The sequence below is a fragment of the Notolepis coatsorum genome (genome assembly GCF_963971535.1).
Source record: "Notolepis coatsorum genome assembly, chromosome: 1".
Lineage (NCBI taxonomy): Eukaryota > Metazoa > Chordata > Actinopteri > Aulopiformes > Paralepididae > Notolepis > Notolepis coatsorum.
This window is the reverse complement of record NC_140165.1, coordinates 83,492,326-83,515,520: the sequence shown is the minus strand read 5'-3', so window position 1 is coordinate 83,515,520 and position 23,195 is coordinate 83,492,326. Positions and strand designations below refer to the sequence as shown.

Genomic DNA, 23,195 nt, shown 5'->3' with positions numbered 1-23,195 from the left:
TATACCTCTGTTTCAGTCCTGTTCTCATTCTAGCAGCCTCTATACCCATTTGTTTCAGTCCTGTTCTCATTCTAGCAGCCTCTATACCTCTCTGTTTCAGTCCTGTTCTCATTCTAGCAGCCTCTATACCTCTCTGTTTCAGGCCTGTTCTCATTCTAGCAGCCTCTATACCTCTCTGTTTCAGGCCTGTTCTCATTCTAGCAGCCTCTATACCTCTGTTTCAGTCCTGTTCTCATTCTAGCAGCCTCTATACCTCTGTTTCAGTCCTGTTCTCATTCTAGCAGCCTCTATACCTCTCTGTTTCAGTCCTGTTCTCATTCTAGCAGCCTCTATACCTCTGTTTCAGTCCTGTTCTCATTCTAGCAGCCTCTATACCTCTCTGTTTCAGTCCTGTTCTCATTCTAGCAGCCTCTATACCTCTCTGTTTCAGTCCTGTTCTCATTCTAGCAGCCTCTATATCTCTCTGTTTCAGTCCTGTTCTCATTCTAGCAGCCTCTATACCTCTGTTTCAGTCCTGTTCTCATTCTAGCAGCCTCTATACCTCTGTTTCAGTCCTGTTCTCATTCTAGCAGCCTCTATATCTCTCTGTTTCAGTCCTGTTCTCATTCTAGCAGCCTCTATACCTCTCTGTTTCAGTCCTGTTCTCATTCTAGCAGCCTCTATACCTCTCTGTTTCAGTCCTGTTCTCATTCTAGCAGCCTCTATACCTCTGTTTCAGTCCTGTTCTCATTCTAGCAGCCTCTATACCTCTCTGTTTCAGTCCTGTTCTCATTCTAGCAGCCTCTATATCTCTCTGTTTCAGTCCTGTTCTCATTCTAGCAGCCTCTATACCTCTGTTTCAGTCCTGTTCTCATTCTAGCAGCCTCTATACCTCTCTGTTTCAGGCCTGTTCTCATTCTAGCAGCCTCTATACCTCTGTTTCAGTCCTGTTCTCATTCTAGCAGCCTCTATACCTCTGTTTCAGTCCTGTTCTCATTCTAGCAGCCTCTATACCTCTCTGTTTCAGTCCTGTTCTCATTCTAGCAGCCTCTATACCTCTGTTTCAGTCCTGTTCTCATTCTAGCAGCCTCTATACCTCTCTGTTTCAGTCCTGTTCTCATTCTAGCAGCCTCTATACCTCTCTGTTTCAGTCCTGTTCTCATTCTAGCAGCCTCTATATCTCTCTGTTTCAGTCCTGTTCTCATTCTAGCAGCCTCTATACCTCTGTTTCAGTCCTGTTCTCATTCTAGCAGCCTCTATACCTCTGTTTCAGTCCTGTTCTCATTCTAGCAGCCTCTATATCTCTCTGTTTCAGTCCTGTTCTCATTCTAGCAGCCTCTATACCTCTCTGTTTCAGTCCTGTTCTCATTCTAGCAGCCTCTATACCTCTCTGTTTCAGTCCTGTTCTCATTCTAGCAGCCTCTATACCTCTGTTTCAGTCCTGTTCTCATTCTAGCAGCCTCTATACCTCTCTGTTTCAGTCCTGTTCTCATTCTAGCAGCCTCTATATCTCTCTGTTTCAGTCCTGTTCTCATTCTAGCAGCCTCTATACCTCTGTTTCAGTCCTGTTCTCATTCTAGCAGCCTCTATACCTCTGTTTCAGTCCTGTTCTCATTCTAGCAGCCTCTATATCTCTCTGTTTCAGTCCTGTTCTCATTCTAGCAGCCTCTATACCTCTGTTTTAGTCCTGTTCACAAACTAGCTGCTCCCGCTTCCCAACACTATGTGCTCTGGAACTGCACGTCAACAATCAAACGGAATTCAGATAAAACTGTCAAACTAGGCATTGCAGATCAAATATGACTCAAGATCCAGCAATATCATATCAAATTTACTACAAACATTTTTGTCAGAAACTGGTGGTCAACAGTGTCATACTGTGGTTGTACGGGGCAGCTCCTAGTGGTCAACAGTGTCAGACTGTGGTTGTACTTGGCAGCTCCTAGTGGTCAACAGTGTCAGACTGGTTGTACTGGGCAGCTCCTAGTGGTCAACAGTCTCAGACTGTGGTTGTACTGGGCAGCTCCTAGTGGTCAACAGTGTCAGACTGTGGTTGTATTGGGCAGCTCCTAGTGGTCAACAATGTCATACTGTGGTTGTACTGGGCAGCTCCTAGTGGTCAACAGTGTCAGACTGTGGTTGTACTGGGCAGCTCCTAGTGGTCAGCAGTGTCAGACTAGACTACAGACCCCCAAATAGATCCACATTAGACCGCAGATAGAACCACATTAGACCCCAGCCACTATAGACATTCTTTTGAATGTATTCTGGTATTTTATAACATGTATATTTTTGTATTTTTGTATGTTGGATTTTACAAAACAGGGGAAGTTCTCGATAAGCCTCTAGGCTTCTAACTTCTCCTTCACAATATGGTTATAACTTATTATGTTTTTTTTTTTTTTTAAATAAATACAAATACAAAAAAATACAAATAGATTAGACCCCCAAATAATAATAAACTTTATTTGTATAGCACTTTTCATACAGAAATTGCTGTTCAAAGTGCTTAAATAGATCCACATTAGACCCCAAATAGAACCACATTAGACGACCCCAAATAGACTTGGGGGTCCCCGGATGATGGATCCGTGGTTGAGAGCCACTGAAGGAAGACTGGCGCCCCCTCCAGGGTTGTAGCTAGATCACACCTCTCATCTGCGTTTTATTGGGGGTCGTCACTCGTCAGTTTGCAAAACTGCAAGTGGTCATAATTTTATTCATAACGTTTTTTTTAACAAACCTATCCCCAATCTTAACTCTAACCTTAACCACTATCTAAACATAATTTTTTTAAATGTAAACATATCCTCCTCCTGGGCCGTGGGATCTAGCGCCTCGCCCCCCTGCAGCCAGTTGTCTCGTGTCACGTGACGCGGACAGGTGCTTCAGCTTCCGCTAGCCTGCCATGCTAACTAACAGGTTAGCATCTCTCCACCGGGCAGAGACACCGCTCCTGCTACAACACCGACACATATCACTTCTACTACGAGATCCTACCGATACGGCCCGGTTTGATCCCGTTATTCTGCTCCCGGTGTGAAGCCGTTATTATCCCGGTACCGTTAAACCATGTCTGCGGTGCAGCGGATGAAGGTGGCGAACGAACGACACAGCAAGACCATCACCCAGCGAGGACATGTCCAGAAGACAGCGGTATTACACTAGTTATTACTGTATACTATACTGTATATATATTACTACTAATATACTGTAGTATAACCAAGACCATCACCCAGTGAGGACATGTCCAGAAGACAGCGGTATTACACTAGTTATTACTGTATATACTGTGTATATTACTACTAACATACTGTAGTATAACCAAGACCACCACCCAGCAGGGAGGACATGTCCAGTAGACAGCGGTATTACACTAGTTATTACTGTATATACTGTATACTGTATATTACTACTAACATACTGTAGTATAACCAAGACCATCACCCAGCAGGGAGGACATGTCCAGAAGACAGCGGTATTACACTAGTTATTACTGTATACTGTATATATTACTACTAACATACTGTAGTATAACCAAGACCATCACCCAGCAGGGAGGACATGTCCAGAAGACAGCGGTATTACACTAGTTATTACTGTATACTGTATATACTGTATATATATTACTACTAACATACTGTAGTATAACCAAGACCATCACCCAGCGAGGACATGTCCAGAAGACAGCGGTATTATACTAGTTATATACTATTATACTGTATATACTGTATATACTGTATATATATTACTACTAACATACTGTAGTATAATACCATCACCCAGCGAGGACATGTCCAGAAGACAGTGGTATTATATGTATATATATATATTGTGCCAGCAATCAATATCTTCCTTTTTAATAAAATAGGTTCAGGAATCAGGATTGTTAGCCTAATTCATGTAAAAAAGAGTAGCCTACAGCAAATGTGCACGAGAGAGAGAGTGAGAGAGAGCGAGAGAGAGAGAGAGAGAGAGAGAGAGAGAGAGAGAGAACATTAGTTTTAGGTCATCGAACTGTCACATTTTTCCGGTTTGCTATTTTAGTGAAACGCTTGCACTCAGGGTACAAAATAGTTACACGCCCAGCCTATTGACTTGTAGATTTATTCTTTGGCGATTAGAATTTAAGGTCTGCCCGCCACCTGGCGGCTAACAAAATACACTGCATCTACCGCTTCTCCTCCGCTCCAATCCACTCCCTCCAGGCCGCTCACAGTGGTTTAACACTGATGTAATATACATGTAGTACAATGCCAAAGCAACAGATGGCGATGTACAAACATGAAGGTCATTTTCAACCAATGAGAAGGGTGAACCTGTGATATCCTGTTCAGGCTTTGTCACTCACATCCTGTTAGAAAAGGTTTTGACGCCATTGTTGTTGTCGTTAGCTTACATGCTAACGTTAATGGCAGCGACCATAGCATTGTGGCTAGGATAGCTATCATCGCTTAATAGAGCTAGTGAATGGATAAACAACGTTATTTAACATTGCAGAATGGGTACAATTACAATGCGGCTCAATACAAACAATTGTTAAGGGGCCCAGGGGGTGTAGACTGTTGTAGTTTGAGCTAATTTACACCATGCTCCAAAAAAAAAAAAAAAATCTGCCGAGCGATGTGGCGCGGGGAGCGCTCGATTCAAGGTGAGCGGAGAGCGACTTGGGGGCGGGGTCAACATGAGCGATTAGCGGAGCAATTCGTTTCCTTATATCGCTTCCTCCAGGGTTCCAACTTGTGTTGACAAAATGCAACCCTGCTCAGCTACGGGGAATCAGCGCTCTCTCTAGAAAGAAAGGTGCACTCAGTAGAGCACAGATGTCCGCCAGGGCGGCAGCCACACATAATAATAATAATAATAGATTGGATTTGTAATGCACTTTTTGTTCACTGGGATCCCAAAGTGCTACACTACATGGTTAAAACAGTTAAAAAAATAGAAATAAAATGGTTATTAGTAAAACAAATAAAATAAAATACAGAATAAAAATAAGATAAAAATAGAACATAGTTAATTAAAAACATAGTATAAACAGACAATTTAAAAACAAAAGCGCAATAAAATTAAAATAAAAAGCTAACAGTCAAAGGCCTTTTTGAACAGGTAGGTTTTCAGGCTTGCCTTCTCTATCTATCTATCTATCTATCTATCTATCTATCTATCTATCTATCTATCTATCTATCTATCTATCTATCTATCTATCTATCTATCTATCTATAAGAAATGACGTAAACTCCATGATCAAAACTGCTAAAAAAAATTTCATCAATGACAAAACCGAGGAAAACAAAAATAAACCACGTGAACTTTGGAAATTACTCAACAATCAACTAGGCTGCAGTAAAAAACTTAAAACCAGGTTCTCAAACATAAACATAAAGACGGACAACACGCTCATCACAGACAAGCTGGATGTAGCCAATTACTTAAACACTTTCTTCACAAACATAGCCACAACACTGGTAAACAAACTACCCTCCCACTCAGGGCAGTATGGGGTAGAACACATAGTAGCATACTACAAGAACCTAGGCGTCCACAAAGACGACTTCAAACTGGAAATGGTAACTACAGATGAGGTACTCAAAAAACTGAGCGCCCTCCAACCAAACAAGGCCACTGGCCATGACAACATCCCCTCCAAATTCCTCAGAGACTCAGCAGCAGCCATCACCCCAGTCATCACACACATAATAAACCTCTCCATAAAACAGGGACACGTCCCCAAGGACTTCAAAATTGCGAGAGTAACACCCCTGCACAAAAAGGGCAGCAAATTAGACCCGGGTAACTACCGCCCTGTTTCTATCCTTACATCCATCTCGAAAGTCATGGAAAAAATAGTATACGAACAGATCGAAAAGTACCTTGCGGAAAAAAATCTAATCTACGAATTCCAATCTGGCTTCAGAACATCCCACTCCACTGACACATGCCTTCTCTACTTGAACGACCACATCAAACAAGAGGTGGACGCGGGCAAATACTGCGGCATGGTCATGCTGGACCTACAAAAGGCCTTCGACATTGTCAATCACACCATTCTGATTGACAAGCTAAAAGCAATTGGTTTTGATAGTTTATCAGTGAGCTGGATACAATCCTACCTGGAGGGGAGGGAACAGATGGTGGAAGTAAACGGTACCCTATCCCCCCCCCTCACAGTGAGCTGTGGTGTTCCACAAGGAAGCATACTAGGACCGCTACTATTCCTAATTTATGCAAATGACATGTCGTCAGCTTGTGACTGCAACTTGTTCCTGTTTGCGGACGACTCAGCCCTGCTGGTCTCTGACAAGAACAAGTTACAGGTTGAAAAAGCCCTCAGCTCGGAACTAGGCAAAATCTGCATATGGCTCGCCGACAACAAACTATCATTACACATGGGCAAAACAGAGTCCATTCTCTTCGGTTCAAATAACAAACTCAGCAAGACCGACGGCTTCTCGGTTACAGTGGGTGACAATATTATCACAAGGAAAGATGAAATTACCTACCTGGGTTCCATCCTAGAGGCTAATCTTTCCTGTGACTGTGACAAAATGGCATCCAATGTAATAAAAAAAAGTCAACCAACGAACGCGTTTCTTGTACCGGATCTCCTCTCTGGTAAACAAGAATACCCTGAAGACTCTAGCAGGAGCACTCATTCAAGGGTACTACGACTATGCTTGCACCTCATGGTACCAAAGCACCTCAAAGGCACTAAAAAACAAATTACAAACATCTCAAAACAAGCTAGTCAGACTACTACCGTACTTTTCGCACTATAAGCCGCACCCGACTATAAGCCGCAGCAGACTACAGGCCAACAACACCAGGGAGGTGTGGGCGGGGGTTAGGAAGATCACTGGTTTCAAACAGCAGGGCACAGCTGTGGAGGGCTCTCCAGAGCGTGCAAACGAGTTCAACACGTTCTTCAACCGCTTTGACCAGAGTGGCCTCCCCACACCCCTCCCCCCACCCATCGACACCAGCACCAGATCACACCTACAAAGCAGCCCCCCCACCCCCCACCCCCCCACACCCATCAGCAACGGCACCCCACCCCCAACACCAGCAGACTGCCCACCACCCCCAACCCTGACGATCACAACCAGTCAGGTCAGTAGGCAGCTCTCCAAAATTAATGTGAACAAGGCCAGAGGACCGGACAACACCAATCCCAGGGTGCTCAAGGTATGTGCAGAGCAGCTGGCAGCACCGCTCCAGCATCTTTTCAACCTCTCCCTGAGGCTGGAGAGGGTGCCCCAGCTCTGGAAGACCTCCTGCATTGTCCCGGTGCCCAAGAAGGGACGTCCCAGCACCCCCAACGACTACAGGCCAGTCGCTCTGACGTCACACGTCATGAAGACGTTTGAGAGACTGGTCCTGCAACACCTCAAGCCCCTGGTGCGTGACTCCCTCGACCCCCTGCAGTTTGCATACCAGGCAAACATCGGGGTGGAGGATGCCATCATCTACATGCTCCACAGAGCGTACACGCACCTGGAAAAGCCGCGCAGCTCAGTGAGGATCATGTTCTTTGATTTTTCCAGCGCCTTCAACACCATCCAGCCGTCACTGCTAGCGGAGAAGCTCTCTGCGATGCAGCTGGAGCACGGCTTGGTGGCCTGGATCAAGGACTACCTCACTGAGAGGCCACAGTACGTCAGACTAAAGGACAGTCAGTCTGACGTACTGGTGAGCAACACCGGCGCCCCCCAGGGAACTGTGCTGTCACCCTTCCTCTTCACCCTCTACACCTCAGACTTCTGCCGCAACTCCAGCGGGTGCCACCTGCAGAAGTTCTCAGACGACTCCTCCATCGTAAGCTACATCACCGACGATGATGAGGAGGAGTACAGAGCCCTGGTGGAGAGCTTCGTGGGGTGGAGCGACAGCAACCACCTCCAACTCAACACCAGTAAGACCAAGGAGCTGGTGGTGGACTTCCGGAGGGGCAAGAAGAGGCCCCCCCCGATTCCCATCTCCATCCGAGGGGTGGATGTGGAGATGGTGGACTCATACAAGTTCCTTGGGGTACACCTGAACAATAAACTGGACTGGTCGGACAACACAGAGGCCCTCTACAGGAAGGGACAGAGCAGGCTGTTCTTCCTGAGGAGACTCAGGTCCTTCAATGTGTGCAACAAACTGCTGCAGTCCTTCTACCAGTCTGTTGTGGCCAGCATCCTCTTCTATGCTGTGGCATGCTGGGGAGGCTACATCAACTCAAGGGACACCAACAAGCTCAACAAGCTGGTGAGGAAGGCTAGCTCTGTGGTGGGAGTCGAGCTACCTAGACTTGAGGTGATGGTAGAGAGGGGGATGATAAGGAAGCTGGATGCCATCATGGAGAACCCCTACCACCCCCTCTACGACGAGCTAGTCAAGATGAGAAGCTCGTTCAGCCACAGACTCATCCCCCCCCGACACTCAACCAACCGCCTCGGACAGTCCTTCATACCAGCGGCCATCAGGCTCCACAACAGTGGGCAGCGACTAGCAGCCTCCAGGCCCCACAACAGGGGGCAGCGACAGCGACTGCTACCAGACATTGACCTGGGACTTATAGGAACCCAAGGGGGACAAAGTAGACTACCCTGGTACTTTGATTAATGTATACTCAGTAGATAGTAAATTATTATAACACTACCTCTTGCATACTGCACCTCATGTGACACTGTGAATAATGTGAATATTCCTCAGCTAGTCAGATAGTAAATTATATTGACCATATTGATCAAATTGTTTACACTGCCTGTGTTGTCTTTTACTACCTGTATACTGTGTTGTTTTACTACCTGTACCCCTCCCCCCCTCCCCCCCATGCTGCTATGATGCCTGAATTTCCCCAAGGGGATCAATAAAGGAATATCTTAAATTGAATGATGTGTACATATATAAGCCGCACTGGACTATAAGCCACAGGTGTTTTAATGTTTAATTACCATATGTAAGGGTTCGTGCACAGAGGGGATTGTCACAATACTGTCGGACAAATAACAAGAATTAACTCATTTACAAGTTGTATTAAGTTTAGCAAATAAGGGAACAGATAAATAACATTTCAATGCAGTCAAAAAAGCAATATTTTCGGGTTTGGTCCACATATAAGCCGCACCGTTATATAAGCCGCAGGGTCAAAAAATGGGGGAAAAAGCCGCGGCTTATAGTCCGAAAAGTAGGGATGCCCCGATCGATCGGCCACCGATCGTTATCGGCCGATAATCAGTATAAATATGCGATCGGGGAATTCCGATAATTAGTCATATTCGCCGATTCGCGGAAACTGATCAAGTGGATATCTCACTCGCTTGTCTCAGACGCACAGGACCTGCAAACTGCTCCTCCTCCCTAGCCCCGCCCGTACCCGTGTAGAGTTTGTAAACACAGAGGAGGCGGACCTCCTCTGCTGAGTCTAGATAGTGCATTCGACCTGAGCTAACGTTAGCTACCTAGCTATCGTTACTGTTTAAACAAAATTACCCAGTCAACTATTCACTTTTAGTAGGCATTGTCTAACGGTATTTAGCCGGCTAGCTACTGATAGCTCCGGATATCAACAAATGCCCCAGGAAGTCTAGTAGCCCATGTTGATATCTCCGTTAGCTTGCGTTAGCTTGCGTTAGCTGACGTTAGTTCACGGTTCAAAACGAAATGTCCGATTGAACTAAATAGTTGTCTTAACGTCATCTAGCCGGCTAGCAGTAGCTACAGATAGCTCCTGATATCAATGTCTTATAACATTGATTGAATGCGTATTCGAGCTGAGGGCTTGCTGAATGTGAAATGACCAAAGCATAACGTTACCAAGGCAATAGGGTCCCTCTGCAGCGCCGGAGAATCCTTTTTGGAGCTAGGGCTACTAGAGTACACACAGACAGTGGAGCTGTTTGCAGATAGCGAGCATTTTGACTTGTTGCGTGGTGGCGATGTCTCGCAGATAATACAAGTACAAGTCTAATTATATAATATATATATTTTATTAAAAAAAAAAAAAAAAAAAACTTTTTATATAAAATAAGTTTTAATTTCTTTTTAATCAAAAACGATCGGTATCGGATCGGTATCGGCCGATATGGCTCACGACGATCGGTGATCGGTATCGGTGGCAAAAAACGTGATCGGGGCATCCCTACGAAAAGTACGGTACTTGACCTGACTCCTAGAACCCACCTCACCCCTGCCCACTTTGACAACCTAGGATGGCTTAGAGTAGACGACAGAGTACAGCAACTTGCAATGGGCCTGGTCTACAAGATACACTACGCGACCAAGGTACCCATGTACATGTCAAAATACTTCCCAAAGGTCAGTGAATACCACGATCACAACACCAGAGGGAGCTCCACAAATCATGTAAAACCCAGATTCGGCTCAAACAAGGGACTAAACACGTTTCGCAATTATGCCACATCAATGTGGAACGCCCTACCTAAAGCTGTAAAGGAATGTGAATCACTACCCACTTTCAAAAACACTCTCAAAAAACACCTACGTGAGACTGCAATTCGAAACTGGCCCCTACAAATGTCCTAACCTAGTTGTACAGTAAATGACCAAGTAAGGCTTTGTCAGTATTCCAATGTACAGTGTAAAATGTGTGTGTCCCCCCTACCCACCCCCCCCCCCCCCCCCCCCCCACCTCCAATGTACAGCCCTCACCCAACCCACCCAACCCCACCCCACCCATCCAACCTCCTCCAATGTACAGTTTCTACGCCAAATGTATATACACTCCTTTTCTGGACATTTTTGTATCACAAACAGTACTGTATTTGCAAATCTGATATGTCATAAATGTATAGATGTAGCAGTACTGTCTATCTGTATGTCATGTATGTCATATATGTTATGATGAATTGAAAATGGGGGACCCTGATGTAAACAAGACGAAAGTCTTTCTCTGGTCTGCATCCCCTTAACAATTGTATGTATTGAGCTGTACTGTAGTCTGTACCCATTCTGATCTGTTAATAAACTTTTCAATCAATCAATCAATCAATCTATCTATCTATCTATCTATCTATCTATCTATCTATCTATCTATCTATCTATCTATCTATCTATCTATCTATCTATCTATCTATCTATCTATCTATCTATCTATCTATCTATCTATCTATCTATCTATCTACCTCTCTCTCTCTCTGTTAAATGATTTAAAGTGGCCAAACGTTACAATATAAATACTAATTGGATTTTTGGCTGGTAAAAAGTCTGCCCGGCTGGTAGTTTTTAAAATCTACCAGCCAAATGGCTGGTAAGTCAAAAGTTAAGTTTGTTCCCTGCTTGCATTGTTGAGTCTTGGCTTTAGACAGAATCACAATATATTTGTGCACAGAGCGTAGCAAATGCTGCGGTCACAAGATTGTTAAGAAAAGTTAGACGTACGTACTAGTACTTATTTACTGGTCACAGGGGTCTTCAATAACGTTTGCATAGTAATCCATTGTATGACTGCATTTGTTGAAACAACATCTTTGTTGGCAGACGACTCCTTATCATCACTGCTATCTAACGTTAGCAAGCTAAGCGTGCAAAGCACAATCTGTGTAACGTTAAGTAAATTGTGTTCCACTAGGAAAGACTGTTCAACACTGCATGCAACTTGGTTTAATCCAAATGTCCATTCAGAAACTTTGTATTATGAAATAACTTAAGACATTTGGGGATGTCTGTGACTATTTCCCATGATGCTCAGTTCAGTTGACACACCCACTACGCAAACGTGCTCTCTCACGCCTCTCTCTCTCTCACTCACTCACTCACTCACTCACTCACTCACTCACTCACTCACTCACTCACTCACTCACTCACACACACACACACACACACACACACACACACACACACACACACACACACACACACACACACACACACACACACACACACACACACACACACACACACACACTGCTTCGGTCACGCATCCACTCAACTCAGAAAATGAGCATCGGGCTACTTTAAAGGGTATTCTAAGAGTAACAATAAAAAGTCTTGAACGATATTTTTAACAGCGGGATACCTTTCCAGTATTGGTGTATTGTGCAATCCTAATATACTGTAGTTTAAACAAGACCATCACCCAGCGGTATTATATTAGATACTTATATATTTATTGTACTACGAGTCTACGACCGAACCAGAGTACTATGAATCATACTAATGCACTGTAGTATACAGTTGCAGATATTATACTACTAATACACACTGTATTATAACATATTATATTACTAACACACTGTATTATAACAGATATTATACTACTAACACTGTATTATAGCTAATTCTATACTGTTTTAAGTGTGTAGAGACTGATCAGGCTCTCTCTCTAGATTAAGTCTGTTGACTGACCAGGCTCTCTTTCTAGATCAAGAGTTAAGTCTATAGTGGGCGGCTAGGTGGTGTAGTGGGCAAGGCGCTCACCACCAATGCAGGAGACGCTGGGTTCGAGCCCAGCTCTCCGCATTGCTATCAGCTTGGCTGGTCGTTCATACTAATACAATTGGCAGTATTAGGGGGTGGGAAGCTGATGGGTGGGGATCGGACGTTGTGGACAGCGACTCCTACAGGTCGGTTCGTGCGCCTGCGCAGCAGAATCAGGAAGCAACGGGGCGGCGTGTCCGTCCCACGCAGACCCCCGATGCTGAGAGATCGCGCTGTGCAGGTGAAAAGATGCGACGGCTGCTTCCTCGAGTACCGGAGGGGACACGTGATGTAAGGCTTCGTCCACATTGCAGCCGGCTTGTGGGAGGCATGGCCTAACAACGTTCGAGACAGGGGAGGGTAGAATTGGACGATACGAAATTGGGATGGGAGAAAAATAGAAAAATGGGAGAAAAAGTAGATAAAAAAAAAAGAGTTAAGTCTCACCAGACTTCTCTCTCTCTCTCTCTCTCTCTCTCTCTCTCTCTCTCTCTCTCTCTCTCTCTCTCTCTCTGTTTGTGTTTCAGCGTCCAGTAAGCGAGGATAAGTCTCCAGTCGGTCCCTGGCTACTGGCCCTCTTTGTATTTGTGGTGTGTGGATCAGGTAAGACTCTAACCCTAAACCACACCTCCTCCTGATAAACCACACCTCCTTCTGTTAGACCACACCCCAGTCGCGTCTATATTAATCCCAGCCGAAGAGTGCGTCGCGTTTCTCTGATTGGCCATGACGCCCATGTGACCGCGGCAGAGCGGAAATAGGCTGCTGCCTCCGCGTCAAGAAAGACAGACAGGCATTCTATTGCCATGCTCTGCAACAAACCCTAACCTTAACCAACTCCAAAATAATGCCTAACCTTAACCCTAACCTTAACTTAACCCTAACCTTAACCAACTCCGAAATAATGCCTAACCTTAACCCTAACCTTAACTTAACCCTAACCTTAACCAACTCCGAAATAATGCCTAACCTTAACCCTAACCTTAACTTAACCCTAACCTTAACCAACTCCAAAATAATGCCTAACCTTAACCCTAACCTTAACTTAACCCTAACCTTAACCAACTCCGAAAGAATGCCTAAACTTAACCGGCGAAAGAATGCACGTTTATAGCGAGAGATGATAAACGTAAAAAAAATAAAAATAAAAAATTGAAGTGATTCGAACTTGTCACCAACCGCACCGCAGGCTCCACAGCAAGGCGGCGAACGAGTTGAGCTAAGCGTCGATGGAAAAACAGCTGGGATTACGGCTGCATAACGCGTGGCGTGTCGCGGCCAATCAGGGAAAACGCGGAAGCACTCGGCAGCACTCTTCGGCTGGGATTAAAGAATAGGCACCCCAGTCCCGATATACCACACCCCCTCATGACACCTCCTTCTGTTAGACCCCCCCCCCCAGATAGACCACCCCCCTCCCGATAAACCACACCTCCTCTGGATAAACCACAACTCCCAGAGGGCTTCGTGGTTGGAGACAGTACACAGGCTACATCAGATGAACGGTGCAGGCAGAGGGCTTCATGGTTGGAGTACACAGGCTACATCAGATGAACGGTGCAGGCAGAGGGCTTCATGGTTGGAGTACACAGGCTACATCAGATGAACGGTGCAGGCAGAGGGCTTCATGGTTGGAGTACACAGGCTACATCAGATGAATGGTGCAGATGATTTGCTTTTTGTTTACAACTCAGATTCAGAAGTCATGCTTACCAGTGTTGTGTAGGGTTGAGTGAGAGTAGCAATGGAGAAATGGTCATTTTTAATCGGGAACTGCACATGGCTGTCACCCTTCATCTTCCCCCTTTACAGCTCCAAACTTATCTCTCACTGCCCAGCGGAGATTATCTAACGCAACGTCTATTCTTATATTTTTATTTTTATTTTCTATGACCTAGTTTCCCTGCCTGTACCTTCCCTCCCCCTCCCCCTCCCCCTCCCCTGTGCTGCCATGGCCGGGATTAATAAAGATACATCTTACCTTACCTTACCTTATCTTACCTTACCTTACCTTATCTTATCTTACCATACATTATCTTACCTTACCTTATCTTATCTTACCATACATTATCTTACCTTACCTTACCATACCTTACCATACCATACATTATCTTATCTTACCTTATCTTATCTTACCATACCTTACCATACCTTACCATACATTATCTTACCATACCATACATTATCTTACCATACCATACATTATCTTACCTTACCATACCTTATCTTACCTTACCATACCATACCTTACCTTATCTTACCTTACCATACCATACCATACATTATCTTACCATACCATACCTTACCATACATTATCTTACCTTACATTACCATATCTTACCTTATCTTACCTTACCATACCATACCATACATTATCTTACCATACCATACCTTACCATACCATACATTATCTTATCTTACCTTATCTTACCTTACCATACCTTACCATACCATACATTATCTTATCTTACCTTACTGTACCATACATTATCTTATCTTACCTTACCATACCTTATCTTACCTTACCATACCTTACCATACCATACATTATCTTATCTTACCTTACCTTATCTTACCTTACCATACCTTACCATACCATACATTATCTTATCTTACCTTACCTTACCATACCTTACCATACCTTACCTTACCATACATTATCTTACCTTACCTTATCTTACCATACCATACATTATCTTATCTTACCTTATCTTACCTTACCATACCTTACCATACCATATCTTATCTTACCTTATCTTACCTTACCATACCTTACCTTACCATACATTATCTTATCTTACCTTACCTTACCGTACCTTACCTTACCTTACCATACCATACCATACCATACCTTACCATACCTTACCATACCTTACCTTACCATACCTTATCTTACCTTACCATACCTTACCTTATCTTACCTTACCATACCTTACCATACCTTATCTTACCATACCATACCATACATTATCTTACCTTACCTTACCATACCTTATCTTACCATACCATACATTATCTTATCTTATCTTACCATACCTTACCATACCTTACCTTATCTTACCTTACCATACCTTATCTTACCTTACCATACCTTACCATACCAAACATTATCTTACCTTACCGTACCTTATCTTACCATACCTTATCTTACCTTACCATACCTTACCATACCTTACCTTATCTTACCTTACCTTACCATACATTATCTTATCTTACCTTACTGTACCTTACCTTACCATACCATACCTTATCTTACCGTACCTTACCATACCTTATCTTACCTTACCATACCATACCATACATTATCTTACCTTACCATACCTTACCATACCATACATTATCTTACCTTACCTTACCTTATCTTACCATACCTTATCTTACCTTACCATACCTTATCTTACCTTACCGTGCCTTACCTTACCTTACCATACCTTACCATACCTTATCTTATCTTACCTTACCTTACCTTACCATACCTTATCTTACCTTACCATACCTTACCATACCTTATCTTGCCTTACCTTACCTTACCTTACCTTGCCTTACCTTACCTTACCTTCACATAGGTAATGCACACACATAAGAGCCACATTTATTTTTAATTTTAATTTTATTATTTTACTTTCTTGTTTGCCTGTCTCTTGTACTGTTATTATTGTTGTCGTCGCTGTTGTTATTGTTAATATTATTATTATTGTTAATGTTATTGTATTGTGATGTCTTGTTCTATGAATTAAAAATGGAAAATAAAAACATTTATAAAACCTTACCTTACCTTACCTTACCTTACCACACCTTACCTTACCATACCATACCTTACCTTGCCTTATCTTATCTTATGACAATAACTGAAAAATATATCGCAATCGTGCAGTAAAACCAGCCCTGCTGCACTGATGCCCTGACTTCCCTTTGATGGTAAAGCTCACAAATCAAATGGAAAACAAACAAATTCAGAAATGTAACATATACCTCCCCTTTACATATACCTGCCATTTACATATACCTTCCCTTTACATATTATACTTGCCCTTTACATATACCTGCCCTTTACATATTATACCTGCCCTTTACATATTATACCTTCCCTTTACATATACCCAGTGATGTACCTGAACGCGTTCAATGAACGATCGTTCGTGAACGCGTTCGTATTTTGGTACTGTATTTCCGCTAAATGAACGTAATTGAGAACGTGTCCATTCTCAGCGCTGTATAACGGCGTTCAAAAGTGCGTTCATTCTCGGCACTGTATTATAACAGCGTTCAAAAGTGTGCCAGATTTCATATGCCTTTCAGCCGAAAACCCAGTTAAAACACACCGTAAACAGGCACAAAATAATGCGGAAAACCACCCAATCTGGCAACCGCTCTGAGCAGAGCTTCGGGGAGTCGGGTAGTATAGCAGCAGCACTCGCTCAGAGTCAGACACGGCATCGTATGAGCATTTAAAAGAGTTTTAGTTAAAGTCAGTAAATGTTTTGCACTTTGAATATTGAACTTTGAGGTACAACCTTTCATACCTCAGCCTGGTTCCTACCTCGTGTTGTGTTAGTACAGAGTTATGTCGGCACATGTTTATATGTTATATGTTTGCACAATGACTACTTTCACTTTTGGTACTTTAAGTATATTTAGATTATTATACTTAATAAAGACCATTCAAGCAGCACGTTTTTCCTCACTATAATAGAGATGAAAGCTGCAGCTGCTACTAGTGTGGACAGAATGGACGGCAGCAAAGCGTTATGGAAATGCCAGTATTCTGTGGTTCTATATGGGTTGTGGCAATACATTTGACAAATAATAGCTTGCAGCAACGTATTGAAAAAATAACTATAAATTAGTTCATTTTTGAAACCATGAACTTTAGTTCAACATTTTGAATTATGAACTATGAACTGAACTAGTTCATTTTAAAATGTGTGAACTGTGAACTGAACTAGTTCATGTAGAAAGTGAACTTTCCCAACACTGCATATACCTGCCCTTTACATATTATACCTGCCCTTTACATATTATACCTGCCCTTTACATATACCTGCCCTTTACATATTATTAGTGCTGTCAGGCGATTAAAAAAAATTTATCTAATTAATTACAGGATTTGTAATTAATTAATCTAATTAATCGCATTTTAATCGCATAACCATTTTATGCCTGATATTCTATATTCTATAATCATATTTCAAATTGCATGTGTCCGGATGGCAGAATTCAGTACTGTATCTACAAAACCTTCTGTTTAATCATCTTCCATCTATTAATTTGCTTAGATTTTTCAGGTCTGGTCAATTTGAGCATGGTGTTATTCACAGTCAAAGATAAAAAAATGTATTGATATTCTCATTTGGTTCATTACAATTTACTAATTTTTTTAATTTTTTTTTGTAATACATTTTGAGTTAATTTTCATAACGCGATAATTTGCTGTGTAATTAATTAATCTAATTAACGCGATAAACTGACAGCCCTACATATTATACCTGCCCTTTACATATACCTTCCCTTTACATATTACCTGCCCTTTACATATTATACCTGCCCTTTACACATACCTGCCATTTACATATACCTGTCCTTTACATATACCTGTCCTTTACACATACCTATACCCTTTACATAATACCTGCCATATGCTTTTCATCTTCCTGGTGCTTTGCCTATTATTGATTATGTATTTTAGTTTTTAATTTTACTGTAATTTTGCGCTCCTTTAATTTCATTGTTGATGGCGAGCGGGAAAAAGACATCACTCCCCACCACTGCTCGCTGGCGCTGACAGCAACTGTGTGTGTGTGTGTGTGTGTGTGTGTGTGTGTGTGTGTGTGTGTGTGTGTGTGTGTGTGTGTGTGTGTGTGTGTGTGTTACAGCTATCTTCCAGATCATCCAGAGCATCAGGCAGGGCTTGTGATGACCTCTATCCAGGACACCAAGCCTCCTCTCTGGGGAACCAGTCAGCAACAGCCCCCCCTACCTACATACCTACTATACCCCTGGATCTCCCTGTCGGAACACACAACATGCACACACACACAACATGCGCACACACAGAACATGCGCACACACACACACACACATACACACACAGAGAGAGCCTGCCCTCCCTGGGTCAGAGTCCTGAATTAGAGCTGTGAAGTAGAGCACTCATCTCTCTATCTCTCTCTCTCTCTCTCTCTCTCTCTCTCTCTCTCTCTCTCTCTCTCTCTCTCTCTCTCTGTCTGTCTCTTTATCTATCTCCCTCTCTCTTTCTCTCTCTGTCTCTCCCTCCCTCTCTTTCTCTCTCTGTCTCTCCCTCCCTCTCTTTCTGCCTGTCTCTCTTTCTGTCTGTCTCCTCTTTCTATCTGTCTGTCTCTCTCTCTCTCTCTCTCTCTCTCTCTCTCTCTCTCTCTCTCTCTCTCTCTCTCTCTCTCTCTCTCTCTCTCTCTCTCTCTCTCTCTCTCTCTCTGTCTCTTTATCTATCCCTCTCTTTCTGTCTGTCTCTCTCTTCCTCTGGATGATTTATCAGGAGGCAGAGAATCAGTAAATACGTTTTTAACTTTCTCTTCCCTCTACTGTACTTGTGATATTGATAAGATATTAATTATTGATAATGGTTATTGATGATAACGTTGGTTCTTACTGGAGTCAGCTGGTTATTGTATTATTGTATTTCACAACGGGGAAGGTCCGTTTTGTTATGAAATTAACATGAAGTTCGAATTTCCTTGTCTTAAACCTCTCCTCTCCTTTCCTCTCCTCCTCTCCTCCTCTCCTCCCCTCCTCTCCTCCTCTCCTCTCCTCCTCTCCTCTCCTCTCCTCCTCTCCTCTCCTCCTCTCCTCTCCTCTCCTCTGCTCTTCTTGGTTTGAAACTTGCCATTTTGTTTACATCTCAATGTAAAGGGAACCTCTCTTTCTCTCTCTCCCTCCCTTTGTCTTTCTCAATCCCTCTCAGTTTTTTCATCCCCCCCCCCCAATTACTGTATCCTTCTACCCCCCCCCCCCCATCCCCCTCTCCTGGTTGGTGACTAGTCAGCATGTAGTAGAATCACAGATGTTTAATTTGAGTGTAAATGGACATGACATGTGAGCAGAACAAGGTAGTTTCCTGAGACTAGATAAGACAAGAACGTGATGAGCAGGAGAACAGAATGGTTTCCTGAGACTAGATAAGACAAGAACGTGATGAGCAGGAGAACAGAATGGTTTCCTGAGACTAGATAAGACAAGAACGTGATGAGCAGGAGAACAGAATGGTTTCCTGAGACTAGATAAGACAAGAAGATTCTGAGCAAGAGAACAGAATGGTTTCCTGAGACTAGATAAGACAGGAAGATTCTGAGCAAGAGAACAGAATAGTTTCCTGAAACTACATAAGACAAGAAGATTATGAGCAAGAGAACAGAATAGTTTCCTGAAACTACATAAGACAAGAAGATTATGAGCAAGAGAACAGAATAGTTTCCTGAAACTACATAAGACAAGAAGATTATGAGCAAGAGAACAGAATAGTTTCCTGAAACTACATAAGACAAGGAGATTCTGAGCAAGAGAACAGAAGTTTCCTGAAACTACATAAGACAAGGAGATGATAAGTATGTGATGTCAGGATGATCTGGAGGATCAGTCACCACCTCTATCGTGCTTCACCTCATACCTCCATCCCTGACCCCTCCCCCCTCCTCCTCTCTCACCCCCCCCCCCCCCCCCCCTCTCTCTCCATGCATACGTCCAGTGGGTTGTGTATCCTATCCGAAACAGTGGTTGTTCAAACTGAGGGTCAGGTCCTGCCACGGGTCCCTGGGTTTAGTGGGTTTGTGAGGATTCTGTTGCTAGGCACCAAGGAAGCGGCCAGCGTTCCACTTCCTGTGAGTCGGACGTTACGTTTTGGCCTTCCAGGTTCAGTCGGTGTTCACTGAGGGACACTCAGACCGTTGTTACATTATCTTTATAATGAGTTAGCTAGGTGCATTATTTATTTATTCAGTTTAGGAAATATCCTCAGTGACCGAAGTCTGCAGTAGCTTTTCAGGCAGAACTGAACCAGCGTGGTGGCAGCAGGCAGAGGCTCAACATGAGTGGATGGTTCCTCTAGCAGCAGCAGCAGCAGCAGCAGCAGCAGTATTAGTTACAGTGTAAGCTGTGCCTAGAGGTGGAGATGACATCCTCTTTTGTTCCCTGACAATCTGGTCTCTGCTGGAGATGAGGGCTTGATCACCCTATCGATCTACATGTAGCCTGGGAGCCAGGGCCCTCTAATAATGTTTATACCAGGGCCATCTAATGATGTTTATACCAGGGCCCTCTAATGATGTTTAGACCAGGAGCCTCTAATGGTCTAGGAGCCCACCAGAAGAGGGCCTGGGACCCACTTTGTGCCCTGAGCCATAGTTCGAGAACCACTGATGTGTGTCCAGGATGGTAACACATTAGGAAGGTCTGTCTCTGTCTGTAGTCCCAGGACACTCCTATGGTCTCTCTCTGTCTGTAGTCCCAGGACACTCCTATGGTCTCTCTCTGTGTGTAGTCCCAGGACACTCCTATGGTCTGTCTCTGTCTGTAGTCCCAGGACACTCCTATGGTCTCTCTCTGTCTGTAGTCCCAGGACACTCCTATGGTCTCTCTCTGTCTGTAGTCCCAGGACACTCCTATGGTCTCTCTCTGTCTGTAGTCCCAGGACACTCCTATGGTCTCTCTCTGTCTGTAGTCCCAGGACACTCCTATGGTCTCTCTCTGTCTGTAGTCCCAGGACACTCCTATGGTCTCTCTCTGTCTGTAGTCCCAGGACACTCCTATGGTCTCTCTCTGTCTGTAGTCCAAGGACACTCCTATGGTCTCTGTCTGTAGTCCCAGGACACTCCTATGGTCTCTCTCTGTCTGTAGTCCCAGGACACTCCTATGGTCTCTCTCTGTCTGTAGTCCAAGGACACTCCTATGGTCTCTCTCTGTCTGTAGTCCCAGGACACTCCTATGGTCTCTCTCTGTCTGTAGTCCCAGGACACTCCTATGGTCTCTCTCTGTCTGTAGTCCCAGGACACTCCTATGGTAGATGAAGACAATACAATCAAACCTGCTGAGCTTTGCCTTCTTTCTCTGTATTGAATCTCTTAATAGTTCAGCTGGTAGATCTGATCCAGCATCAGTCCACTGAAAGGCCAGTGTGCGTTTCTGACAAGACATAAAACACAACACTTACCTGGGAACTGGGCAGACTCCTATATAGTTCTGTGTCTGTCTGAAGGTTCTGTTTATGAAGAGTTGACCTGCTGTTCTGTTACTTTTAAACCCGGCTGTATCCGATTCTAGTCTGTTGAACTGGACTGGACTGGACTGCACTACAGCCCTCGTTTTACCTGGAGTTAAAGCTGCACCTGGTCCTTTTGAGAAGAACACATCACCTCTACAATAACTAGTTACAAACACTTGAATATTGTTTATAATCTCGACACAAACCCACCAAATCAACCTTTGAAACAAAGTGAACCAATGTTGCTCTTAGAGGATGTCTCTTTGTGTCGTAAAGGTGGTTGGCGGGTAGGTACACCACATTTCTAGTGCTCAGCACTCCAGGGATCCAGTTTTTCTATCATACTTTATTTATTTAGACTTTCAAAATTACTTGGTGCAGCTTTAAGATTTCAGTTCAACTTAATTTCTTTTAATGTATGATTTGAATGGTTCCACTATTGCAGACTGTACAGCGCCCCTAGAGGAGGACAGACGTACATCAGCCAACCCCTCCCTCCCTACACGCTGTACTACTCCCACTATGGACGTCATGCAAATGTTTTATACAAATAAACTACAGATATTTTTCTCTAAATTCTTTCTCTCTGTGTGTTTTTCCTTATTGTTTTTCTAGTGTTTGTGTGAGAGGTATTACCGTTATATAATAATAATAATAATAATAATAATAATAATAATAATAATATTTAATAGATAGTATTGCTATTATTATTAGTAGTAGTAGAGCAGTAGTTGTAGTATTGCTAGTAGTAGTAATAGTAGTAGTAGTATTTATATTGTTATTAGTAACAATAGTAGTATTGCTATTAGTAGTAGTAGCAGCAGTAATAGTAGTAGTAACAGGTGAATGTGAAAAGGGGAAATACAAATTATTCTTTTGTGTCAAAGTTCACCATTCTGTCTGCTTGACTATGTACGGGAGACTGTTGTGAACAGGGAGGCCTCTGTTTTTAGAGACCTGAAACTAGAGAGGTTGACAACCACTGCTTGACAACTAAAGGTTCTCCTCTCAGAATTACACTACCTGTATTTGGCCAACAGGTGGTGGTGTTTCTCCAAAATGAAACCACAGCAAACCATGTATGGACTAATTGTGGATAAGGGGTTCCGTCAACAGATATTGGGGGACATTTCCAGCCTTTATGGGCCCATCATCCCATGTCATCAAAAAGCTGTTCCATAAACCAACCATGTTTGTAATTAATAAGCTGCAGATTTTTCTAAAAACAACTCTGTAATACTCATGTCTATGGCCTTTTGATAAGGAAAATATGACAAAACTGGGCCCCTGTACTTTAAACAGCATGCTGGGGGCTTTTTCAATTAAAACCCTGCTTGCTGGACATATTCCAATTTAAATTAGTAAAATGATGCCATTCATTGAACCTTGGGCTTTCAAGACCTCTGGTGGTCAATGGCCCCGGGGAATTTGTCCAGTATACCTGGTCGATAATCCAGGCATGCCTCCAACTATGTTTATGGTTTTATTTCCCATTTCTCTCCTCTCCTCTTGCCTCATCTCCTTGTCTCCTGTCCTCTTGTTTCTCTCCTGTCATCGTCTCTCTCTT

At 43.3% G+C, this 23,195-nt stretch overlaps 1 protein-coding gene across 1 annotated transcript; it reads left to right on the top strand.

Moving 5' to 3' along the window:
- The first annotated feature begins 2,912 nt into the window (after positions 1 to 2,912).
- Positions 2,913 to 22,178, top strand: LOC311236970 (stress-associated endoplasmic reticulum protein 2). The gene is made up of 3 exons (XM_084324773.1): positions 2,913 to 3,135; positions 12,930 to 13,005; positions 18,276 to 22,178. Exons 1-3 carry the CDS (start codon positions 3,052 to 3,054, stop codon positions 18,314 to 18,316), a joined length of 201 nt encoding a protein of 66 aa, XP_084180899.1. The 5' UTR covers positions 2,913 to 3,051; the 3' UTR covers positions 18,317 to 22,178.
- Positions 22,179 to 23,195: the final 1,017 nt, after the last annotated feature.